Below are 22433 nucleotides of genomic sequence, written 5' to 3'. Positions count from 1 at the left end.
GAAGTGACGCGAGCCAATCGGCGCCGAGATCCCCGTCAGTTGGAGGAGGACTTGCGGGCTGGGGGGGGGAGCGCTTACCTTGCACTCTCCGTTGATGCAGATGTCCAGCGAGTCGGCCTGGCACCGCGTGCCGTCCACCACGGCCGGGGAGCGCTCGGTGTAGAAGTTGTAGCCCTCGGCCAAGCAGTTCAGCGCGCAGGGCTTGACGCCACCTGGGGTTCCACATAAACAACACGGAGTCAACCCGGGGGGGGGGGGGGGGGGGGTTCAGACGACGCGACCCCCCCTGACCGCCACTGGCGGCGGCTCCAGGGATCTCCATCGCCGCTCGTTTGGCGATAGCGATCGCGCGGAGGAAAGTCAGCGGCGCTCAGATCCCCGGCGAGGGTTATCTGCGGCCGCCGGCGGTGCGAACCCGGGAGGCGACGGATTCCACGAGGCGATAAAAGAGATCCGACTTGAGCTCTTCCCTCGCCGAAGGAAGATAAAAGCCCTGTTTACATGCTTCAGACTCTTTATCGCTTGTTCTCGTGTGTTTGAAGTGGATATTTTCCATGACACCGGGGGGGAGGGAGGGGGGGGACACAAAGCACCGACTGCTAAACTCCCGCCAGGGGATTGTTGGACATGAAGTGCGTCGGGACGGTTGTCAGGAGTGTGAGAATCTCTCCCGGCCACGGAAGGCTCCTCCGTGCAGGAATCCGAGGAATTCTGCTCCCACTGAACTGTCGGCGTTGACCGGGAACACGAGACAGTGGTGACGCAGAGGGGGACGTTCTCCTGAGAGGAGACTAAAGGTGCCGAAAGCAGCGAGTTAACCGTGAGCCTGCTGACTGCGGATTCACGCACCGCCGCGGCGGCAAAGTTACCGGTCCTGATCCTCCAAAACGAACCGGCCGAGAACCAGTGGAGAGCTCCTCCGTACCCCAAAGCACTCTGGGAGATTTTTAAATATATATTGTGATATAAAAACTGCTGGTTTCCAACACCTGTTTACTTGGAAGGTGGACTTTAAAGTCTCTTCACAGGAATCATCGGTGCCACCCGGGTCCCTGAACTCACCGCCGGTGTACGGCTTCCAGTTGTAGTACTTCCCTCGGAAAGGCATGAGGTCAAAGTCGGCGCACTGCTTCTCTCGGAAGTCACGAGACCCCGCGGCGCAAGCCTGAAAAGAAAATAGACACATGTAATAAATAAACACCGTTATTACCAAGCGGGCCGAGGCGCGTCCTCGCTCGGAAGGGTCTGCTGATGGAGAACCCTGCGTTCTGCGTCAGAAGGGTTCTCTCTTGGTGTCGGTGAGTGGATGTTGCTCCAGTAAGAGGAGGTAAGAAATAAAGACTTTATTGGTGTGAGAAGGTCCTTAGAAACCCGCCGAACACTCTCCCCGCGCTCTAATGAAAGCGCTCGGGTCAAAGCCGTATTTCAAATGAGTGCTCCGAACTCCCACTCCCGTGTTCCCATCAAGCACGCAGGTCGAGTCAGAAGAGACGGAATAAATATCATCCAGAGCCACAAGGCAAACGGGATTTAAACGTCACAACTGGTGCTGGGAAGCCGGCGAGGATTTACCTGCTGGTTGTGTTCGGATTCATCCCTAATAAAGCGTTTATGTCACGGGGACCTGGACGCGTCTCGAGGTCCTCCCGACCAAAATGTTGACTTTTCAGATAAATCAGCTTTGGCGGCGATGAGCGCGCGGAGGAATTCTCTCTCTTTTCTTTTTGCAAATGGATCTTCAGCGTTCATGGCAACAAAAACCTTTCCTTTAAAGTCTATCAATCGCACATGAAAATGCACTTAGTCTCGCTACAGTGTTCCCCAGGTTGTCTACGGCTGGATCGCCCTTTAACGGCGACTGTGACCTGCCTGCTCGCATCCAATCAGAGAGCGGCGCCCTTGCATGCGGCGTGGTGCTGATGCAGGCAGCTTCACGGCATCCTGGGACGCACTTGTGCGTGTACCCGTGTGTGTGTGTGTGTGTGTGTGCTCCTGGGGCTCACACACACACACACGTGTGGTCGGCGTGATGAGAGAGCGGTTGGGGATGTTGTTTTGTTATTTGTAGGACTTTGCGGTTAAATGTCCACCAGGGCTCAAACTATGTCAAGTTTCACCTTCGGAGAAAAAGAAAGAAAACAGCTAGAAATAGTTGAACAGAGATCTCGACCTGCAGCCATGTTAAATATTTGTTCAGAGCTTTGCTCCAGACAAAAGACGTCTCTGCGTGAAATGTGCTCTGAAACTTTCATCATCGGGGGGGGACTGGAAGTAAAAATGCTCCAAACAATCCGCAAACGAAGTGACGAGGAGACGCGTGTCCCCCCGGGGGGGAGGGTGGGGGGGGGGAGTGTTGGATCTGACTGCTTGTCCGGCAGCGTCTGCAGGTCTGAACCGTCACCAAACACAGCCTCCATCGGCACCCTGTCACTTTGTGAAAAAAAAGGGGAAGAAACTCACGTCGGTGTTGCAGGATCGGTAACGCTTCCTCTCGCCGAGGCAGTACTTCCCTCCTCCGGACGGGCTGAGGGACACAGGAGCAGCGAATGAGAAAGAGAGACACACGTGGCATCAAGGAGGGGGGGGGGGGAGTGAGCACACGGTGTGTTTTGACTCGGCGACCTCGTCTCCCTCCCCCATCGGCCGTCGCCGGAGGACGAATGGCGATGCCCCCGGACGTCTGCAGAGACGCTTATGGAAGCGCACGGCGAAGGACCCCAGCGCCTGGCCTCGTGGCTGCGCGGGGAGGTGTCCAGGTCGACCTCGAACGAACCCCCTTTCGTCTGTCTCTTTTCGATGAAGAGAAAGCACAACCCCCCCCCCCCCCCCGGGGGCTGTCCTCCACCAAACTGTAGGTCGGCCAACACTCACACGGTTCTGACGGCCGATTTTAAGCGACGAGGATTTTTAGACAGGGAGCTTTGGACATCTCTTTGTATCACTCCATGAATCACCGCATGAACATTTTCTCCATATTTCTAGTGATAAAATGTTGTATGAAACGAGGCTCTGGGTGACGTGTGAAGAAACCCCCCCAGAGAGGAACGGAGCTGTAACGTTTGGTGGATGGAGAAGCTGCAGGAGATCTCTGGCTTAGGGATACATATATATATATATATATATATATATATATATATATATATATATATAATACTCATTTTAAAGAGAAGTTTAGTCACATGACCGACTGACAAGGGGACATAAAAATAAAGAATAGATGTAACATCAACATATTACTGACGTTAAGACCATTCATTTGTATCAGACTCCTGGTAGCTTTTGTTGAATTAAGGAGGAATCTACACATGCAACATGAACAAAGCAGTGAAATGAACACTCGTATTTTGGATGTTTCCTTTCCACTGGTCTGAAATAACCCAAAACAGAGAATGAAAATGACTTTGGCCGGAGTGTGTTTTCTTTCTATAAGAAGAAGAAATCTTACGTCTTAACGAAAGAGAAAGTAAAGCGTTTTCCCCCCCAGACACACACACACACACACACACACACACACACCTGTAGGCAGCTCCTGGATGTGTGTGTTCAGCTTGCTGTGGCTTACTTTGCCTACTTACGCTGGGCTGTCACAGTGCCTCATGGAGGAGGACACACCGCCCCCACAGGTCCTGCTGCACTCCCCCCACGTGGACCAGGGCCCCCAGCCCCCGTCCTCGCTCTGAGGCCACGTACCGAACGCCACACACTCCCCCTGGTAACACCACTGGGGGGGAGAGAGAGAGGGAGAGAGGGGAGCTCAGTGCTGGCGTTGGAATGAAGCGACCTAATATGATTACAGTGACCACACTGTGAGCTTATCAGAGCTGGATTGAGCCTCTCCGAGGGCTTCTGCGTGGTTTTGTGTTGTTAGTGTCGCGTGAGCCGCATACAGAGGCAGGTGAGGGGTGCGAACCCGGCGCGCCTGCTTCAGGAGGGCATTAAGCCTCGTGCTAAGCCGCCCCCCCCCGCCCCCCTCCCGGCTCCAGGGAGGGGGGGGGGGGATCAGCCCCTCTGTCTCTCCGCCGGCGTCACTAGGTTGAGAAGACCGGGACGGGTCAAGGTGAGCCGGCCTCCTCCTCCTCGCGAAGGCGCTCGTTCACGTCCTGAGACGCTGCCTAAACCAGATTAGCTGTGGGAGGACGGGGGGGGGGGGGGGACTGGTGGAGACACAGAGGGAGCGATCAACCAGTAAAACCCCCTGCTGCTGCTGGAAGGGCCTCTCTCCGCTACACGCCGGGGGAGAAATGGCTGACGTTCGTATTCCTTTGAAGCAAGGGCAGACAGGGTACGCCGCTGGCTCTCCTAGAGCTGTTCCAAAGCCCCCCCCCCCCCGGGCTCAACCTGGGGGCCCCCCTGTGTTGTCCGGGGACCACGTCCGTGGGCCCCGGCCCTCAAAGGCTCCACTGAGCTAACGGTAACGACGGGTGACAGCTCGTCGCGCTCTGCTATTCTTCCCTTTTAGACCTCGGCCCATCCGGTGACAATGGCCGCCGTAATCCGCGTTAAAACCGCCTCCCCTAACCTGGCTGCCACCAGCAGTGGGCCGATGACCTAAAGCCTGGCCTGCACGGCTGTCAGTGTGTGTGTGTGTGTGCGTTGCATGAGCGCACACTCGGCGAATAGTGGCCCTCTCAGAGAGGAACAGATGTAAGTGGAGGCAGTGAGCTAACATTAGCCGCTGAGGCTAATTTCCACTAACAGAGAAGCTTTTTCTAACAAGGCTGTGTGATTAAAAATGTTCTTTCCTGCTACCTGATTTAATTGAGTGTCATCCGATACCTCGCATGGCGTATCGGATCCTCCCGACGTGGCGACTCACCCCCTTCTCGATGCTGCCCGTCTGGCACAGAGTCCCCTCGGCCGCGGGGATGCTGTTGGTGACACAGCGGTTGCTTTTGCTGAGGCACCAGAGCTCTCTACACACTTCCTGGGAAAGAAGGCAAAAGCAAGTTGGTCAGAATAAGTCAGAATTGGAGGAAAAGGCGAGGGCCGTTTCTCGGTGGCACTTTGACGCTTCTCCCGACTGTTCGACCCCATAAAGAGCTGATGAGACGACGCTGGGAAACTCTCCCGGGCCGTGTGCTACGGATCGCCGTTGCCGGGGGGGGGGGGGGGGGGGCGCCGTTGCTGTTGACTTACGAGAAATGAAGAGTCAGCTGGATCAACGTCCTGACTAACGTTCGCTCACGTTCACCCCGGGACCACACGGGGCCGCGACATGAGCCCGAGAAATCTAATTTCTGCTTCTTCGGGGAAATAAAGAGTGAGCAACAGGCCCCCCAAGTCCGAGATAAAGACGACTTGTGGGCCTCACAAATATCTTTAGTATTACTGAGTGGTCTGAATAAACATCTCTGCAGCGTAAGGAGCATCCAGTTGGATTGCTAAAGGAAGGGAGTGTGTGTGAGTGTGTGTGTGAGGGAGATAGCGAGCAGACAGCACTAAGTTGCCCCCAAATAAATCAAAGCGTAAAGTGAACACACGTTACGAGGACGGCGCTGCACAACCTCGCATTGGATTCCCCATTAAACCGAGCCGGGTCTCCACTTCAAAGGCTTTTTACAGGACAATTGTGTACAGCAGAAGAGCGGGACCATGAAATAGAGTTACGACCCCCCCCTCCTCCCCACGGGGGTCAGCGAATAAGCTGCGGTCAGGCCGCCCAGATCAACCAGAGCGGCGAGCGGCGAGCTCGGTAGTCGCGGCGCTCCGCTCTGCCAGCTGCTTCCAATCAGCCGCCTCCGGGCCCCCGTCCCAGAGGTCAGCGGCCCGGCTTCAACGCGGGAGAGGCCCCCGATGGATTCACGCAACGAGCCGCCGAGCCGACGATAGAAACTGAGAGGAGCTCCTCGCTAATACCGCCACCGAAGGTTGTTGGTTCTTCACCACAACTGGCCTAAAAAACATGTGGCCACTGAAACCAAATAATTGCTATAAATCACAATTAACTTCCTCTCTTTCCCACGCTGTGATAAGGGTGTATGCCCCCCCCCCCCCCCGCGGTTTAGTTGTGTTGCGGCTGTTTTGGTTATGACTCCTAAATACAAAGCAGTATGTACTTTATTATTTATTCCCCTCCCTTAGGTTGTTAGATGTGGTTCCGAAGAGGCCGGATTCGATCCACTCGGAGCCTCAGAGCCTCAAATCATCGTTAACGTCACGATCCCAAAGACGGGTTGAGCGACACCTGTGGCAGAATGCGGTAACTGCAGGCGTGTTTTGGGGGATCTCACTTCTCTGACAGTTCATCATACTTCATTCAGAGGCCATTCAGTCAAGGCTATGAAGATACAACAAAATAATAAATCCGCCAGACTGTCCTCAGCCCTCCTCCCCCCCCCCCATCACTGTTCCCAGTTTGAACCAGTTGAACAGCACATGCACTGAAGATAAATGAATGTCTGTCTGCTGTCGAAAAACACAACAAATGATTTTGTTATCCGAAGCCAAACTTGTTTTCATAAAATACTAAAACAACAATGTGACATTATTTATCGTATTAATAGAGACTATAATGTGCTTTGGCTAAACTGCCCCTTGTCCATCCGGCTGGGCGTCACAAACCAGCCTCTTCCCCTCACTGGACGTCTCGTGCGTCTCTGTGGTCACGTCTGTCCTGTACGCCGGCGCAGAGGGCATCTCTTTCCCAGGTGGCTGCATGCAATAGATCCGTTTGTCAGACGGGAAAAAAAACCAAACAAGCTCTGGTCCAGCTCCGCTGAGTCCGTGCTGGAATCCGATCCGCTCACAAATGTGTGTCTTTCATGCCGATCTAAAGCCACAATTATGAGCTTAGGAGCCAAAGTAAGAGAGAGGCTTGATTTTGGGGCCTGTTATAATCTGCTGCCTTTCAATGAAATGAAATAACTTTCATTGTTCACAAAGAGGGATATGAGAACGGAGCTTCTTTCCATCTTTTAATATCCCCATATGATCCATTTGTTGGTTCCATCTGGTCCCCCCTCCCACCCCCCGTGGTGGTGAAAGATGCTGGTTTCTTACCCCATACTTGCACTGGCGTGAGGAGGTTCCGTACTGGAAGCGGCACTGCTCGTCCGCGTCGTACACCTGCCCCGGGGCCACTGTTGGGTACAGGAAGTCTCGTTTCATAGGTTCATTGTCCAGACACGTCCCCCGACCTGAGCTGTCAAAAAAACAAACCTACAATAGGATTGTTTCTTACACAAAGCAACCTTTCTACACCCGGCCGATGGAACAGAGACACATGAGGAGGTTAGAGGCCTCCGTGCGGCGGCTGGTGCTGTTTGACTCATTTCATTTGACCACCAAACTACCGCGGTGGGATCTCAGATGACATGTGGTTAATGTTGATATCACACATCAACACCTGCTCGTCAAAAGGAGGTGGTGGGTGGGGGGGGGGGGGGGCATTACCCCGGAGGAAAGAGAAGCGCTGTCTGAGGATACGGCTCATATTCACATGCACCGGGAAGGAGAGGTCGATCCGCAGAGCCGTGTGCAGCCTCAAAGAACACTCAGGGTTGTTTTGTTTTCCAGTAGCTTTAAAATAAAAGCACTTTCTTTGGTTCTGGGTCGAGACGCTGAGCTTGTTTAAAAGTGAAACGCTTTTGAGGACAGACACGAAGTAAAAATGGAGTATTATTCTTTATTTGGTCTTTCTTTTGCCAATTTGCAAGGCCTAAAATCATACCAGAGACCAGTGCCAATAAACAAACAGAGATGTATTTCAGTCAGAGGACTCTCAAGGCAAAATACCAGGTCCACTATTTACTATAACACTGTGTTCTTTCCAGATGTTGCAGCTGCAACATGCAGGGGAATGCCTGCCATCCCTCGAAAGGAAAAGTGGGCCTGCTGACAATAACAAGTCAGAGCCAGGCCTTATGTCGATCTGCCACTGGGGCCCAGAATACAGCAGAGGAGAAGATTGAGTTTAACATTAAACAGCCGGCTCACCCAACGCATACGTTCCCCTTCACCTCCAGAGACACCCAGCCGAGCAGATCGATACGGAACCCTACATTTAAAGACGTCCCAGCAGCCGTGCTGTTGCTCTGACTCAAGGTCGTTCTTCTGCAGCTGCCAGCGTTCGTGGAAAAGAAATGTGGCTTCTTGCTAAAGTGAAAAAAAAAACTAAATTCTAACAAACAAATGGATAATGTGTTCTGTTGTTTATTCATAGCAACGGAGGGAATAAAATGTAACTTTGAATGGCTCCGAGCGTCGCAAACAAGCGTCCGATGACTTCTGCTGTCCTGTCGCACAAACTAGCTGCAACTGGCAGGTTGACAACTACGGTTCTACTTCATGACACTGTACTAATAAAGCACCAGAGAAGGTCGATACCACTGAATATGAAGCAGACATATCGAGATCCTTTTCATGGTTACGTTTACATTTCTTTTAGAACAAGATTACCTGCTGGAATGTTTAAGAAACACATTATTTATGTCATACCTTCTGTCCAAATATATCAGTATTTACGATGCATCGGACGCACTCCGTTGAGGCGCCTGTCTCTTTAAGAGCCTCCTGCGGTAAAAGCCTGGCCTGCTGTGATTGGCTGGCGAGAAAGACACGGCGCACCTTTGCAAAGGTGGATGTGAAAGCCGTGGACGTGTATAGTGATACGCCGGCATGGCCTGTGGATGTGTAGGCACTAAAATGCCTTTAAATATTTTTGGTGTGTTTCTTCCATTCTTCATCCCCTGTTCTCAGATACTGAACAGGATAACCTCTCCTCCTCCTCCTCGCAGGAGGAGCAGAGAGAGAGAGACAGACTTTCCTCTCTCGGCGTTCTTCCCGCAGACAGAACGCAAACATCACTATTTATTAGCTCGGAGAGAGACAAAATAGTCAAATATTAAACACAGCGGCTATTATTTGACAATGCTTCCTGTCCAGTGGAGTCAGCCAACTTCATTACGCTGAATTAACCACTAACGGGCCAAAACACCAGCAGACTCACCAGAGGTTCATGCAGATGTTCATCAGGCAACAGCACGACTAAAGCAGACCAACCATCATCACAAGCCTAAATCATCTTAAATAGATTATATGTGGCTCTGACAGACTAATATCACACAACCGCCGTCCTTTAAACGTTTACACCAAACCCGGCTTGCAGACTTGGGAGCCGTAAACTATGACTGAACTGTGAGTGCATTCATAAACCATCGCTTAATGTCCCAAACAAAGCGCCACATATTGCTGAAGCGAGATGGTGAATCTAGGCCAACACCACAGCCAGGGTTGTTTACTTGGCTGGAAGAAGCTTGCGCTGTGATGGAGGGAGAGAAAGGGAGGATAATTGGAGTTTACGGGCAGAAACCCTTTTGTAGGACACATAAAAGCTAAAGGCAATAAAAGCCTGAATGAAAACGCAACAGTCTGATACTAATGGGGGTTGATTCGAGTTGATTCTCCCCATAAAACAAGCAACGCGACGCTGCACGGCTCTGGTCAGCCTCAAGTGGACGGGAGACACCCGGCGGAGCGGCGGAGAAGCGGCTCCTTGTGTCTCGGGGCGGAGGGCTGGCACACAACGCCGTCCTCCCTCCGCCACGAGCGGCGCCCGACCGGCCCTCGGGGGGCCACAAACATCCTCCCGACGACCGCGGCGGCTATTAGCGTCGCGCTCCGGACGGGCCCACGAGGAACCCTCTCAGAAGGACCGAAATAGGGAGCTGACCCTGAAACAGCCGCCCATTCACAAACCCAAATGATTAATAGCAAAGTGCGAGCCGCACGTGGAGCTGTGGGTCTGACCTCCAATATTCCTTTTTCCCTTTAAGCTCTCCGCCGAAGGTTGAGGGACCTCTCTGCTACCGGCTAGTTGCTGGACAGGACGTAGACTCGTCAGAAGGTTTATTTTGCTTTTAACAGCTGCCCGCCTCAGAGCTTTTATCCAGCATGTGTTCTGTTTCTATTTGTGAAGTTTGTTCCTTGTGGCTCTTTGCAGCGTCTCACAGCCGGCCGGCCCCTCTGCAGAGGGAACAGGCTATTTCTCGCTCAACGTTGAGCGCAAATAGTGAGCGGACCGTTCCGGCCCTTCGCATGTTACAAAGACAAGGAATCCTTGACCTCGTTCTGTGACCATTAAAGAAGAATGGAAGCATGTTTCTAGAACCACGGGAACAATCGAGACCGCTTTCTGATCGTTATCCCGACACAATGAATCTGCTTTCCAAAAAAGAAAAAAGGCCAAAGAGAAGAGAAATATCCGGCTTCAATCCAATACAAGCAGACGGCAAAGGGAAATCAGTCAGAGGCTCAGTGTGAGAGGCGGCGGAGTTTACTACTGCGAACATGAAACAATGCCGGGGTGAGGAACCAGACCTCGGCCCATCCCTACCCCAGGCTAGCTTAGCTTAACTAGCACAGCACACACGTATCTGCAATCTGACAAACCGTCTGCAGTCGAGTGGCATTGTGGGTAACCTCGGTGCGAGGAAGTATCTCTGGAAATGCATGGGACGTAAAATGAAGATATCTCTGGATGCATCCGATGTATTTATAATAGTAATATATACAAATAAAGTGTACTCAGATTCAAAAAATGAAGGATTCTTCTCATTAGTTTGAATCCTAAAGCAAAGAATCCAACACTGGCAACGAGGAACATCTTGGGTGAAGAATAATGAATATAAAAATGAGATAAACACTATGAGCCTCTCTGACCCTGCGTGGTTTCCATGTGCGTGTTGTTGTTGTTTTTTACAGTCTGGCGTCACTCGGCCAGTCGAACCCTCCTCCTGCCAAACGCCGACAAAGCGCTCCTCCTCCTCCTCCTCCTCCAGCCGTCCACAGCTGTAGCACCACCCGCCCTGTGGTGGCAGGGCGGAGGGGCCCCCCCGGTCAGCGTGCACGAGCCACAAGCAGGGGGCCTCGCTGATGAATAAGCGGCGAAGGCCTCGGTTGTAAAGGGAGGCGAGCTGGACAACGGGCATGAACCTTTTGCACACGCGCAGCGAGAAGCTGCCAGCGTCCACTTACTCGAGGAAGCTGGTGATGTAGTCTTTGCTGCAGGCGGACCAGGAGAAGGGGTTGGTGTTGGCCGTTATGTGGGCGGCCATCAGCTTGGCCGTCTCGTGGCCTTTCGTGCCGCAGGAGTTCCCGATGCCGTCGTGGTTCATCCCGAAGCTGAAACACACAGAGTAGAGTTGAGGGGACTGTTCCGGGGGGGGGGGGGGGGGGGGGGTTAGCTGGCCCTCTCCTCGCCCCCTCCGGGCTGTAAAAGATGGAGCTCTGTGGCTCTGAAACAGCTGTGTGGAGGTGGAGGGGAGCCATGGAGGGGTCATGGGTCAAACCCTGTCTGGAGCTCGGCAGGAACGAAAGAAGGTTCTAATCACCACTCTTGATGCCTGCCTGTCAATCAGCGGCTGCAGGTCTGAGCAGGCTGGGAGGGAGGGGGAGCGCCCCCCCACCCCCCCCACCCCCCGACCCCCCCGACTGGAGCTTTAGATCAGTCACTGCCCCAGAGAACACAGAGAGATCCATCCATGACCCGAAACAGCCCCCCGACCTCGTGGTCTGCTTATTTATGTTGCACTGTTAGCTGAAAACAAATTATTTGACCAATTCTTTTTTTTTTGTTTAAACCTTATCTGTCTGCATGTCATGTGACGGGAAGGAATAAACAATCTCAGGTTGCAGCAGGATGTCAAAGCTTACTTTTCCTCACAGACCGGGAGCACAAATCAGGCCTAATGTATATAACAACCCCGACCACATCGCACAGCCTCAACCTGTTTTTCTAAGGCGGGCGTTTATGACATTTTACTCTACTCTGGAAATAAATCAACCCGCTGCAGTGTGTGTTTTTTTCATACATCCTCTCGGAGCAGAGACTATTTTTACAACTGCCCCACAACAGAAGCAGACGCGAGACATAATAAAGGAAATCGCCATCTTGCTGAACTCTCTCGAGAGGGATACGTAGACTAATACATCATCATTATTTTGCTTTATATTCAGGAAGAGAGAGCCAGAGCTGTGTGGACACTGACATTTGCATGAGGAAATATCGTCTGCATGGGGGAGAAAAAAGAGAGGGTCACATGTCTGGTGAACTCAAGAAGCAAGTGATGTTTGTTTAAGAGAAATTGTTGGAGAGAAAAAGTTTGTTGAATATCCAAAAACCTTGTTTTGCTTCAGATCAACTTAAATACTTTTTATCACATTCACAACGAAGACAAACTTCTTTCCTCTGTTTCCTCTGTGATGACATCATGCAGGTTCCCCAGAAGCTCCTGCAGCTCAGACTGCAGCAGAGACCAGTCCACCAGGACAGACCCAGGTGCTCCAGCAGAGACCAGTCCACCAGGACAGACCCAGGTCCTCCAGCAGAGACCAGTCCACCAGGACAGACCCAGGTCCTCCAGCAGAGACCAGTCCACCGAGGACAGACCCAGGTCCTCCAGCAGAGACCAGTCCACCAGGACAGACCCAGGTCCTCCAGCAGAGGCTAGTCCACGAGGACAGACCCAGGTCCTCCAGCAGAGACCAGTCCACCGAGGACAGACCCAGGGCCTCCAGCAGAGACCAGTCCACCAGGACAGACCCAGGTCCTCCAGCAGAGGCTAGTCCAACGAGGACAGACCCAGGTCCTCAGCAGAGGCTAGTCCACCAAGGACAGACCCAGGTCCTCCAGCAGAGACCAGTCCAACGAGGACAGACCCAGGTCCCCCAGCAGAGACCAGTCCACTGAGGACAGACCCAGGTCCTCCAGCAGAGACCAGTCCAACGAGGACAGACCCAGGTCCCCCAGCAGAGACCAGTCCACTGAGGACAGACCCAGGTCCTCCAGCAGAGACCAGTCCACTGAGGACAGACCCAGGTCTTCCAGCAGAGACCAGTCCACTGAGGACAGACCCAGGTCCTCCAGCAGAGACCAGTCCACTGAGGACAGACCCAGGTCCTCCAGCAGAGACCAGTCCACAAGGACAGGACCCTGCTGCAGTGAAGTAGTCCACTTACAAACATTTTTGGAAGTTGAAAGTGTGTCGATTATTGTTCAAAGCTGAGAAGAAATCAGTGTTAAAAACTCACTTGTGACCAATCTCATGCGCGATGGTGAAGGCAGAACCGAGGCCGATGTCTTCGTTGATGCTGCAACTTCTCTCTGGCTCGCACATTCCAGCCACTGAGGCCAAACCTAGACACACACACACACAGACACACACACACACCAGACAAACACACAAACACAGGGTCAACACCGAGCATTCTTAGGGTCCACGGTCCGAAATCTGAGATTCCACACATGTGATCTCCTGTTCTCTGGGGGAGGAGGGCTGGGGGGGGCGAGCTTAGCGTCAGCGGCCAGACTGGAAAATGTCTAGACCAGAGTCGGATTTATACATTTCAATTCATGTAACAAGGGGTCGCCTGAAACGCGAGCCAAGAGGGGAATATAAGAACCCCTTCACCAACACCGCACCAGAACGCTGTCAGGAAATATAGACGTTTTCCTCGAGCGAGAGAGTAGGGAGACGGGGGGGAGGGGGAGGAGGGGGGGTGTTCAGAGTTGAAACTGCTCCATAATCCAGGTGTCGCAGGTCCTTCTTTCCTAAAGCCTGACAGGTCAGATAAGGAGACAGGAGGCAATTCTTCACAGATTACATCTACAGGTGACTGCAGAGGATCATATGGCAGCACAAAGCAGGTGTGTGTGTGTTGTTGGGGGGGGGGTGTTGCTCTCCATTGTGCCTTCATTGCACTGATGCAAATCATTTATGCACAAATTGAAATTGGACATAAAAACAGGTGGGTTGAAGATATCAAAGCTGCTTTTCAACCGAGGAGCAAATGCGTCTTAATCGATGCAAACGAAACCAAAAGGAACGTGTAGTTTTTGGCTGCACGGACGCACAAAGAGTGAAACACCTCCCCGACTCCGCCGGCCTTCAGACTTTCCTACGGTTCAACAGCTGGACCGACGGAACACAAAGTGCCTGGCTGCTCAAAGTGGCGTGGCTCTTGTATTCTCCGCGCTAAGAGGCTAAACAAGAATAGACCCGCAAATCAGGAGGCCGCTGAAACCATTACAGAGGCAGCCTGAAGGGCGAAGCAGAGCGGGAGGGAAAGGAAAGAGGGTGGCTACTCTGCGATTAGTTTAAGAATGTGTGTGTGAGAGGAAAGTCGGGGGGTCGAAGGTGAGCGCAGACACACACACACACACACACACCCTGCATTGCAAGTTGTTTTCTCAACACTGGGGTGGACTGTGCATTATCTCCAGCCCCGTGATTACTCAGCGACCCTAAAGGCCAGCGATCTGACCCCGGGATGGTGATCCCCGCGTGGAGGGGAGGGCGAGGGGAGGGGAGGGAGAGGGTGGGGGGGAGGTTTGGGGGGGTTGAGACAACGAGGAAGCCGAGCAGATGCCAGTGCAATTAAAGCGACCGGGGAATGTGACGAATGCGGTCAATCTGTCAAACCACCCCTGAAGTCACAATATTACCTCCAAGATATACTGTGGTGCCTGCGGGGGCCTCTGCAGAGATAAGATGGGGAGAGATGGGCCGGGTGGGGTTGAAGAGGAGAGAGAGTGGAGGAGGAGGAGGAGGAGGAGCGGGGGTCTCTGCCACAGCTCGCCGGCCTTCTTCCCACCACCCGATACCATCGCAACCAGCATATCACCCACTCTATCTCCCTCCTGCATACTCCAGCGCTCCCTGTAACAGTCCTTCCCCTCCAGATCCCTTTCAACTCCTCCCCCCTGTCACTGCTCTCCTCTTTATCCCCTCGAGCCTTCCTGACACATACCTTTTCCTTTCTCCCCCTCAACCCCCCCCACCCGGTGGGAGTGTAAACACGCCGGACAGGCCGAGGCTTAGCGGGGGGGGGGGGGGTTTTATAAACGGGAGGCGGCGTGAGGAGGTGACCACGGCTGTCCAGTGTCCGTGGCCTCGGCGCGACTGAAGGGGAGTCGGCGAGGAGCTATAATAACACAAGTGAAGACATCCTTCTCATTATGTCTCACAGGAGCCGTCTGGTGTTCTTCTAAAAGGAGACTGCGAAGGTTGCTAAATAAGGTTTGCCTGAGGACACGTCGAGGGGCCGGACGTGAAAATGGAAACCTCTCCAGGGGGGGACGAGAGGGAGAAGAATGAACTCCTAATCCAGAGAGTCACAGAGTCAACACCGGCTGAGATTACCAATCTGGCAAGGAAACACGCGGTTAGAATGCGTCGAGGTGCCTCAGTCCACTCACCTAAGGTACCGCAGGGTTTGTTCTTGTAGGTGCAGATGTCGTACCTGAGGACGGCAAAACAGAGAAAACACAAATAATGACATTAACCCCTTTCTTTTCTTTCCTTTTTAAACACCGTTGGCCGTTTGCCGTTCCATTCCTTCCACGTCTGATCACACAGTCACATCTAATCTCAAGCTCCATCACAACATCAGCACACGATGCAGTCGTGGCCGGCTGTGGTTCTGGAGAACACCTGGTTCCCTCCATTAGCCTGTAGGAAATACACAGCGCAGTGAGAGTTAAGGGGAAAGGCCTCATGCTGCGTCCCGACTGTTAACCCCCGTAACTCACGTACAGGTAATCCAATAGAGTGGGGGGGGCACACCATGCATTTCAAATGAGTGATCCAATCATTCCCAAAGCTTTTAATCTATTAAAACCAAGGGCACGGCTAATTTAATTTCATTCTTCTTCCCCCCTTCTCCCCTCTCTGGCTCCCTCGCTCTCCTCATGAATCTCCCCGTTTCTCCCCCTCTTGCCTCCCATCCCTCCCAGTGGAACCCGCTGAGGCACAACCGTGACCTCGTTTAACCTCTTATTTGTTTTGATTTATTTCCCTTCATTTCCTTCGGTGTCTTTTTTTTTTTTTTAACGATACTAAACAAGGCGGCTTCCGACGTCGAGGGGGACAACGAAGCGTCCTGCTGGTGACCCCCCCCAACCCCCCCATGGGGGATGCACATTGATGGGGGACGGGGACGTAGTCTAATACACTGACGCTAACTGCAGGGAGGAGGTCTGCTGCCAGTGAGCCTGGCTATAAAAACAGCCCATGACATGTGTCACATTGAGTGTGGAGATCAGTGCGGACGCGTCATTAAACTATATTTACTGGGTACATTTTTGAAACATTTTTATCCGCTGAAAAGCGGAGGTTTCCCTTCAGTAAAAACATGTAGCTGTCAAAGATATATAAATGATCAACTCTTAAGCAAACAAAATACTCCTAACATACTTGTATGGCTTGGATCAGATGCTTCAACTAAAGATTATTTTCATTATCAATGAATCCAAAGATTATTTCCATTATTAATGGTGGAGGTTTTAAAACCCAAAGATGACACAAAACATCTGCAAACTCTTACATACGAGAAGCAGCGCGATTTATGGACTAATCGTTTCAATTTTGACCACTGATCCAAAAACAAAAACGCTCCAAAAATATAAATTAAATTAAGTGTCCTCTGAGTTAAATTCCGCGTTGGCCGGCTTAAAATCACACTGACCTTGTTTCAGTGCATTCCACCATCGCTTGGAATGTGTCCTCCAGACTTGCTGGTTAACGGGGGCTTCCTGGTGTCTACCATCGGCTATTTTTACTATCGCTCCAACTCGCCTACTTCTACCCCCTGATATTCACACTCACCCACATTTAATCATATGTGATTTACTCTGGGGTAAATAAAGGCCCCCCCCTCCCAGCAGCGTGGAATCTTTTCCCTTTTTACATCTATACTAAAGCCCACCAGGACGTTGCTCGCACATCGTGGGCTTCATCCATACATTGGATTTGATAAATCAATAGTAAACAAAGGCCATTGTTCGCTAGCTTATTAAGCGAGCTACCGTTGTTAGCATCTTACCTTTGTAGCAAACCTAGAGGTTTTTCTTGATATATGCTAGTTGTTGCTGAGACGGAAGTCTCCCACACAGTTAAAAACATATCCGACATTTTTTCTTCTTGCGTTGTTTTCTTGCTTGCAAAGAAAAACCCGCCATGGGACGTGACAGGCCTCCTGCGCCTAGCGACGGTTGCTATGGAATGATTGGTCAGCGGCCACTCGGGGGGGAGGGGCTTAGCGGAAGTCAACTCTTTTCAGGTAATTGGCCATTTTTATTTTTGATGAGCCCTAAACTGAACTTTTTAAAGGCTAGCATATAGCTAGCTTGTGGCGAGAGGAGACCAAAGACAGAGCTAAAAGTAGAATGCTAAACTTTAACCGCACGTCTAAAAGGCTGTTCTGCTCAAAACAATAAAATCCAAGTTGCTATTTGAGACAACCAGACGCCGTCATTCCAACTAGTCTGCCTTTGCGTCCTCATCCAACAGGAAATACGTCTGCAGGACACAAGCCGGTCGCGTGAGTTGTTTGGTTTCTATGAAGAATGAGAAAAGATGTGACTTCTATGTGCAACCCCATGACCGGTTGCATCTCGACTACCCTCGGGAGCCTTTTTGTTGCTGCTTCTTAGTGAAGCTAAAACCACCAATAAAAAGAGGAGCCAAAGGAGCTGGAGAACATCAACTGAGAGACAACAAGCAAGATCGTCCTGATGATAGAAAGGCTGCGTCGTAGCCCAGGGAGACAAAACGCTCGGCTTCAGCCCATTTCAATCACAAAACGCCCTCCTCTCGCTAGTGGGGGGGATATATGTACTGTAGTTGCTAGGTAATGGGCCCAAAACAGTACTCGCAACAATGAAGGCAGGTAATGACAGAGTTTTGCTGTTTTATAGAAACACCCCCAACATGAATTTATAGTGTGAAAAGTACAGTCCTTCTTCTAAAAACCAGGACGTTTAATCTCACGCACACAGCTACAGTCAGAATGCTCCACAGCTTTTAACAAGCAAAATGAGAAGATAAGTGCTACTTGCAGCGAGCATCACAACTGAAACTGTCCCTCTTTGAAGCGCATGAATCCGAGCTGGATCGCTAAGTGACGTGCGAGCGAGATTATCGTCCGTGCGCGTTCCACAACTCACCGGGTGATCAGGACAGCGTTGTCATGGTGAGCCATCCCGTTTTCTGGAATGCTGTTGCCGTCGCCGTGATGCGACCGGATGGACTTCTGCCACTTGCAAAAACTGTCCAGAGACTTGTCGGCGTGGTGGTTGATCTCCAGGTTAGGCTGCAAACAGAACGGTGGAACGTGATGCTATTACAAGACAGCAGCCTGTGATACATCACGAAGACATGAGTTACGGTATCGCGTCATATCGTGCAGAGCAGCGTAGGATATCATTTCACGTAGCGTTGTTGTTTGTATGGTAGCATTTCGTTTTTTTTATTGAATTTGCTTAGATTATTTAATTTTGTGTCGCGGCGTATCGATTCATTCTTGGTAGAGAAGATCAGGTTTAATCTGTTGATTGAATCAACTCAAACTCAAAGTGTCTCTGTGCAAGGACGAGCAGGAGAGTAGAGTCTGTAAAATACTTCTAAAGTACTTGCGATGATGGAGCTGATTGATTACAACACAACACTGAACAAATCTACTGCCCCTCCGTGACTCGGTGCCAGTGCGTCCGTCCCTCTTTGTGGACCAAAGCGCGGCTCCATTACGCAGGAAAACTTGTTTGATGCTACAAGAAGAGCCGCTAGGACCCATTTGGAGAAAAAATAACCAGATGGTAGGAAGCGCTCTGTTTCTCCCATCATGCAGACATACACATGTACCGTGCACGTACGAAGCCTCCAGCCCGGCTCCCCGAGGGAAGAAGCCTGAGTACGTCTTTCATGTAAAGCGGTGACCATATGGTGGATAGTCTGTCTCTTCCCTTGAACCACATGAAACACTGCAGCTCGCTCACGCCAAGCGGATACGTTATACACTCGCTGCAGGTTAAGCCGCAAATATGATGAAAATAAGAAGCCTAGTGACACTACGCGGATGACTGAGTGAAATGAATGAGAAAAAGAGAAGATGAAGATCTTACCTGATCTTCCGTCAGCACAATCAGCCGGGTCACAATAATGTTCACAACATTTCCTAGACTGGCATCACGGTAAAGTTTGGCAACCTGACCTCCAGAAAAGAAGAAAAGACACAAAGTCAGACAAATTGTGTCCAAATGTCACCAACTTCTAATCAAATCAACCACTAAAGATGGCAGCAGACTGCGTGTACTCGGGTAAATGTACTTTGATGTTGCCGGGATGGCCAATAAAGTAGGATCAAACTTACAATATTCATCACGGACAGGATGTAGCCCTCGATGTCCTTGCGTCCGTGGTAGCCGACCATCATTTTGTCCGCCACCACCAGCGTCTCCACGAAGCGCTCCGAGCTGACGGAGCGCCGCGGCCGGTGGGTGCCGTTGGCGCGCTCGCCGTCGCTTTGGGGCGCCGGTGGGGGCGGCGAGCTAAACTGGCAAGGCGAGCTGCTTTTGATGAGGTCTGCGGGGTGAAGGGCGTGTGGGGGGGAGGGGGGGGGGAGATGAAGAGTGAAGTTAGAGAGAAGCCAATTAGGAAACCAAGTGATGATGCATGATCTGTTGGAGAGAGAGGACGGGAGGGGGGATCTGCCCCTTTGAACCGGGCTGCTGAAGCATTTGCTTTATGACCCAGATGCTCTGGGAAAAAGCTATAAGACGGTACATGTCGGGGCATGAGAGCTTCCAGGTGATCACAGCCTTTGCTGTTTCTTATCAGAGCTTGGCCCAAATACCTACACATCCACCTGGTCCTCTTTCCAAATCCGTCAAAGTCTCCAGCGGACGCGGGTCTTTGGTTGGAGTTTCTTTGAAACCGAACATGATTCTATTAATAGGATTTGTGCTTCAATAAAAGTCCTGAGCCAAGAGCTCTTCGTGCACAGAGGGGCCTTTTTTATGAAAGCTTTCTCTTGCGGGATGAAAGGTGTCCCGGCCAGGAGCAAATATAGCACACAAGAGGCCCGGTCATGTCCACCAGAACCTGGGCCTACAACCAAACCAGCACTTCCCCCCTAACCTGCTGTGTGAAGTTATTCCTCTACGTCAGCTCTACCCACACAAAGCCCAACCCAGACGCGGGCTTAACCAACCTGAAATGCCACAGCTGAGCTCCTGGCTACGCTCTTGTGGTGAGGGAATGGCAGACATTTTATAAATAACATGTTGCTGTGCTTCTTCCAGGTTCCATTCACTGGAGGAGATGTTCCTTAATGGCTCGATCAAATACTGCTCCTCCTCTGTTGTTATGACACCGTGCTTGTTGGGGAGGAAATCAGGGAAACCGACAGGTTACAAACACAAGCATACAGGGTTGCTGAAAGAAATTCTAGCAAAAGTTCTACCAAAAACACGTGTTTTACATTTCTTCATCATTTTTATTCTACTAAAGGTGCAATCCCCCTTTTCCCCCCCTTTGTTCCACGATGCAGATCAGTTTACCTTGAACGGTCGGCTAAGACAGAACAGGAATTTCATTTAGCAATTGCATGCCGTCAAAGGCGAGGGGCGATTTGACTGCAGACAAGAAGTGGACTTAGTCGCCGTGACAACGCCCACCAGTTTGTGGACTGACGGCACGAGGGCTCCATTTTGGCAAATTCTGCCTTCGCCGGCTTGGAGTTTGGCTGTCGCCATGTTGTGTTTATTTTACAACCGATGAACAAAGGTTTTCATTTCTTGAATGCCGAGGAGGGACCTGCCAATCAGCGTGTAGCCCCGCCCCAAAGCATCCCCTGCTTTATGGTCTGTTTGACTCTAAATTGACCATAATTCACTAAATGAACATCACGCTGTGCTGAAGAAGACTTGAAACTAGAGACCGAGACCATAAGACCGAGTCATTTCCTCATAGACGTCTATGGGAGCAGAGTAGTCGCCCCCTGCTGGTCACTACAGAGAAGTAGAGTCATTTCCTCATAGACGTCTATGGGAGCAGAGGAGTCGCCCCCTGCTGGTCACTACAGAGAAGTAGAGTCATTTCCTCATAGACGTCTATGGGAGCAGAGGAGTCGCCTCCTGCTGGTCACTACAGAGAAGTAGAGTCATTTCCTCATAGACGTCTATGGGAGCAGAGGAGTCGCCCCCTGCTGGTCACTACAGAGAAGTAGAGTCATTTCCTCATAGACGTCTATGGGAGCAGAGGAGTCGCCCCCTGCTGGTCACTACAGAGAAGTAGAGTCATTTCCTCATAGACGTCTATGGGAGCAGAGGAGTCGCCCCCTGCTGGTCACTACAGAGAAGTAGAGTCATTTCCTCATAGACGTCTATGGGAGCAGAGGAGTCGCCCCCTGCTGGTCACTACAGAGAAGTAGAGTCATTTCCTCATAGACGTCTATGGGAGCAGAGGAGTCGCCCCCTGCTGGTCACTACAGAGAAGTAGAGTCATTTCCTCATAGACGTCTATGGGAGCAGAGGAGTCGCCCCCTGCTGGTCACTACAGAGAAGTAGAGTCATTTCCTCATAGACGTCTATGGGAGCAGAGGAGTCGCCCCCTGCTGGTCACTACAGAGAAGTAGAGTCATTTCCTCATAGACGTCTATGGGAGCAGAGGAGTCGCCCCCTGCTGGTCACTACAGAGAAGTAGAGTCATTTCCTCATAGACGTCTATGGGAGCAGAGGAGTCGCCCCCTGCTGGTCACTACAGAGAAGTAGAGTCATTTCCTCATAGACGTCTATGGGAGCAGAGGAGTCGCCCCCTGCTGGTCAGTAGAGATAAAGTAGGTTTAAGTCATATACAGACTGACGCAAAGTCCACCTGCACGAGATGATCGTGCTTCAAACCTCACACGAAGCTTTAGAGATCTGTTCAGAAACTTAGAGACAATAGTAAATAGTAGATAGAGACCCAAATGCCTGAACAGACATGACCGGAGGTAAGGATTCCCTCGCTCTAACGTCCACACGGGCCACACGCAGGAGCTATTGTGTGGCTCTGAAGGAAAGCCTGAAACCTGTGAAGTATTCCTTTAAATAACCAGTACCTTCCCGATGACCCATGCGACACGTTAGTTACTAGTGTGCAGTCAGAGCCAAGTGCTGCTCGTAGAAAACACCACCTCGCTCTGCACAAACCGACAACACTAACAAGTGACCACAAATCCCTCAAAGCGCAGACAGAAACACACTCGATGAGTGCGTGACGTCAGCGGCCTCAGACCGTCCAGACAGCTGATTACATTAAAAGCGCAGACACAGTTTTGTCCATTTTTGGTGCTGTTAGTAAAAAAAAAAAGAAAAAAAAAAGTGAATGCTAATTCAATTTATGACACTCGGTGGGGGTCTTGCCAACACATTTGGCTTCACGTTTTCTCCACACGATTACGTTTGCCAAGAAGAAGCGGGGCCTATTTCTTTCCTTCTTTAGAGTTATTCTGAAGCACAACAGCCGTCAAAACGTCTCGATTGGTGCCGAGAAGCCGGGGGGGGGGGGTCACGCAGCCTGCGGACAGAAGCCCGAGGACCAAAAGCTAAGACGGCATAATCAGACGATCGTTTAACAGAACACGAAGAGGATCAAGTACGATCTCCTCCGCCGAGG

At 51.4% G+C, this 22433-nt stretch overlaps 1 protein-coding gene across 3 annotated transcripts in view; it reads right to left on the bottom strand.

Annotated features, from left to right (window-relative positions):
- adamts6 (ADAM metallopeptidase with thrombospondin type 1 motif, 6) overlaps positions 1-22433 on the bottom strand; it is a 40101-nt gene that overhangs the window by 14955 nt on the left and 2713 nt on the right. For 2 of the 3 annotated variants that reach the window (XM_078088782.1, XM_040197341.2), the window contains exons 4-16: positions 19987-20152; positions 19147-19358; positions 18899-18982; positions 17945-18090; positions 15197-15240; positions 13030-13135; positions 10975-11121; positions 7000-7141; positions 4817-4924; positions 3576-3721; positions 2461-2524; positions 1063-1165; positions 79-212 (exon numbers count right to left, since the gene is read on the bottom strand). In XM_078088782.1, the coding sequence (XP_077944908.1) occupies positions 79-212; positions 1063-1165; positions 2461-2524; positions 3576-3721; positions 4817-4924; positions 7000-7141; positions 10975-11121; positions 13030-13135; positions 15197-15240; positions 17945-18090; positions 18899-18982; positions 19147-19358; positions 19987-20152 (1602 nt within the window). The remainder of the gene's footprint in view (positions 1-78; positions 213-1062; positions 1166-2460; positions 2525-3575; positions 3722-4816; positions 4925-6999; positions 7142-10974; positions 11122-13029; positions 13136-15196; positions 15241-17944; positions 18091-18898; positions 18983-19146; positions 19359-19986; positions 20153-22433) is intronic. The other variant, XM_078088783.1, reaches the window with a different exon arrangement.

This window comes from Gasterosteus aculeatus, chromosome 14, assembly GCF_964276395.1.
Source record: "Gasterosteus aculeatus chromosome 14, fGasAcu3.hap1.1, whole genome shotgun sequence".
Taxonomy (NCBI): domain Eukaryota; kingdom Metazoa; phylum Chordata; class Actinopteri; order Perciformes; family Gasterosteidae; genus Gasterosteus; species Gasterosteus aculeatus.
This window is presented reverse-complemented; position numbering and strand designations above follow the sequence as displayed.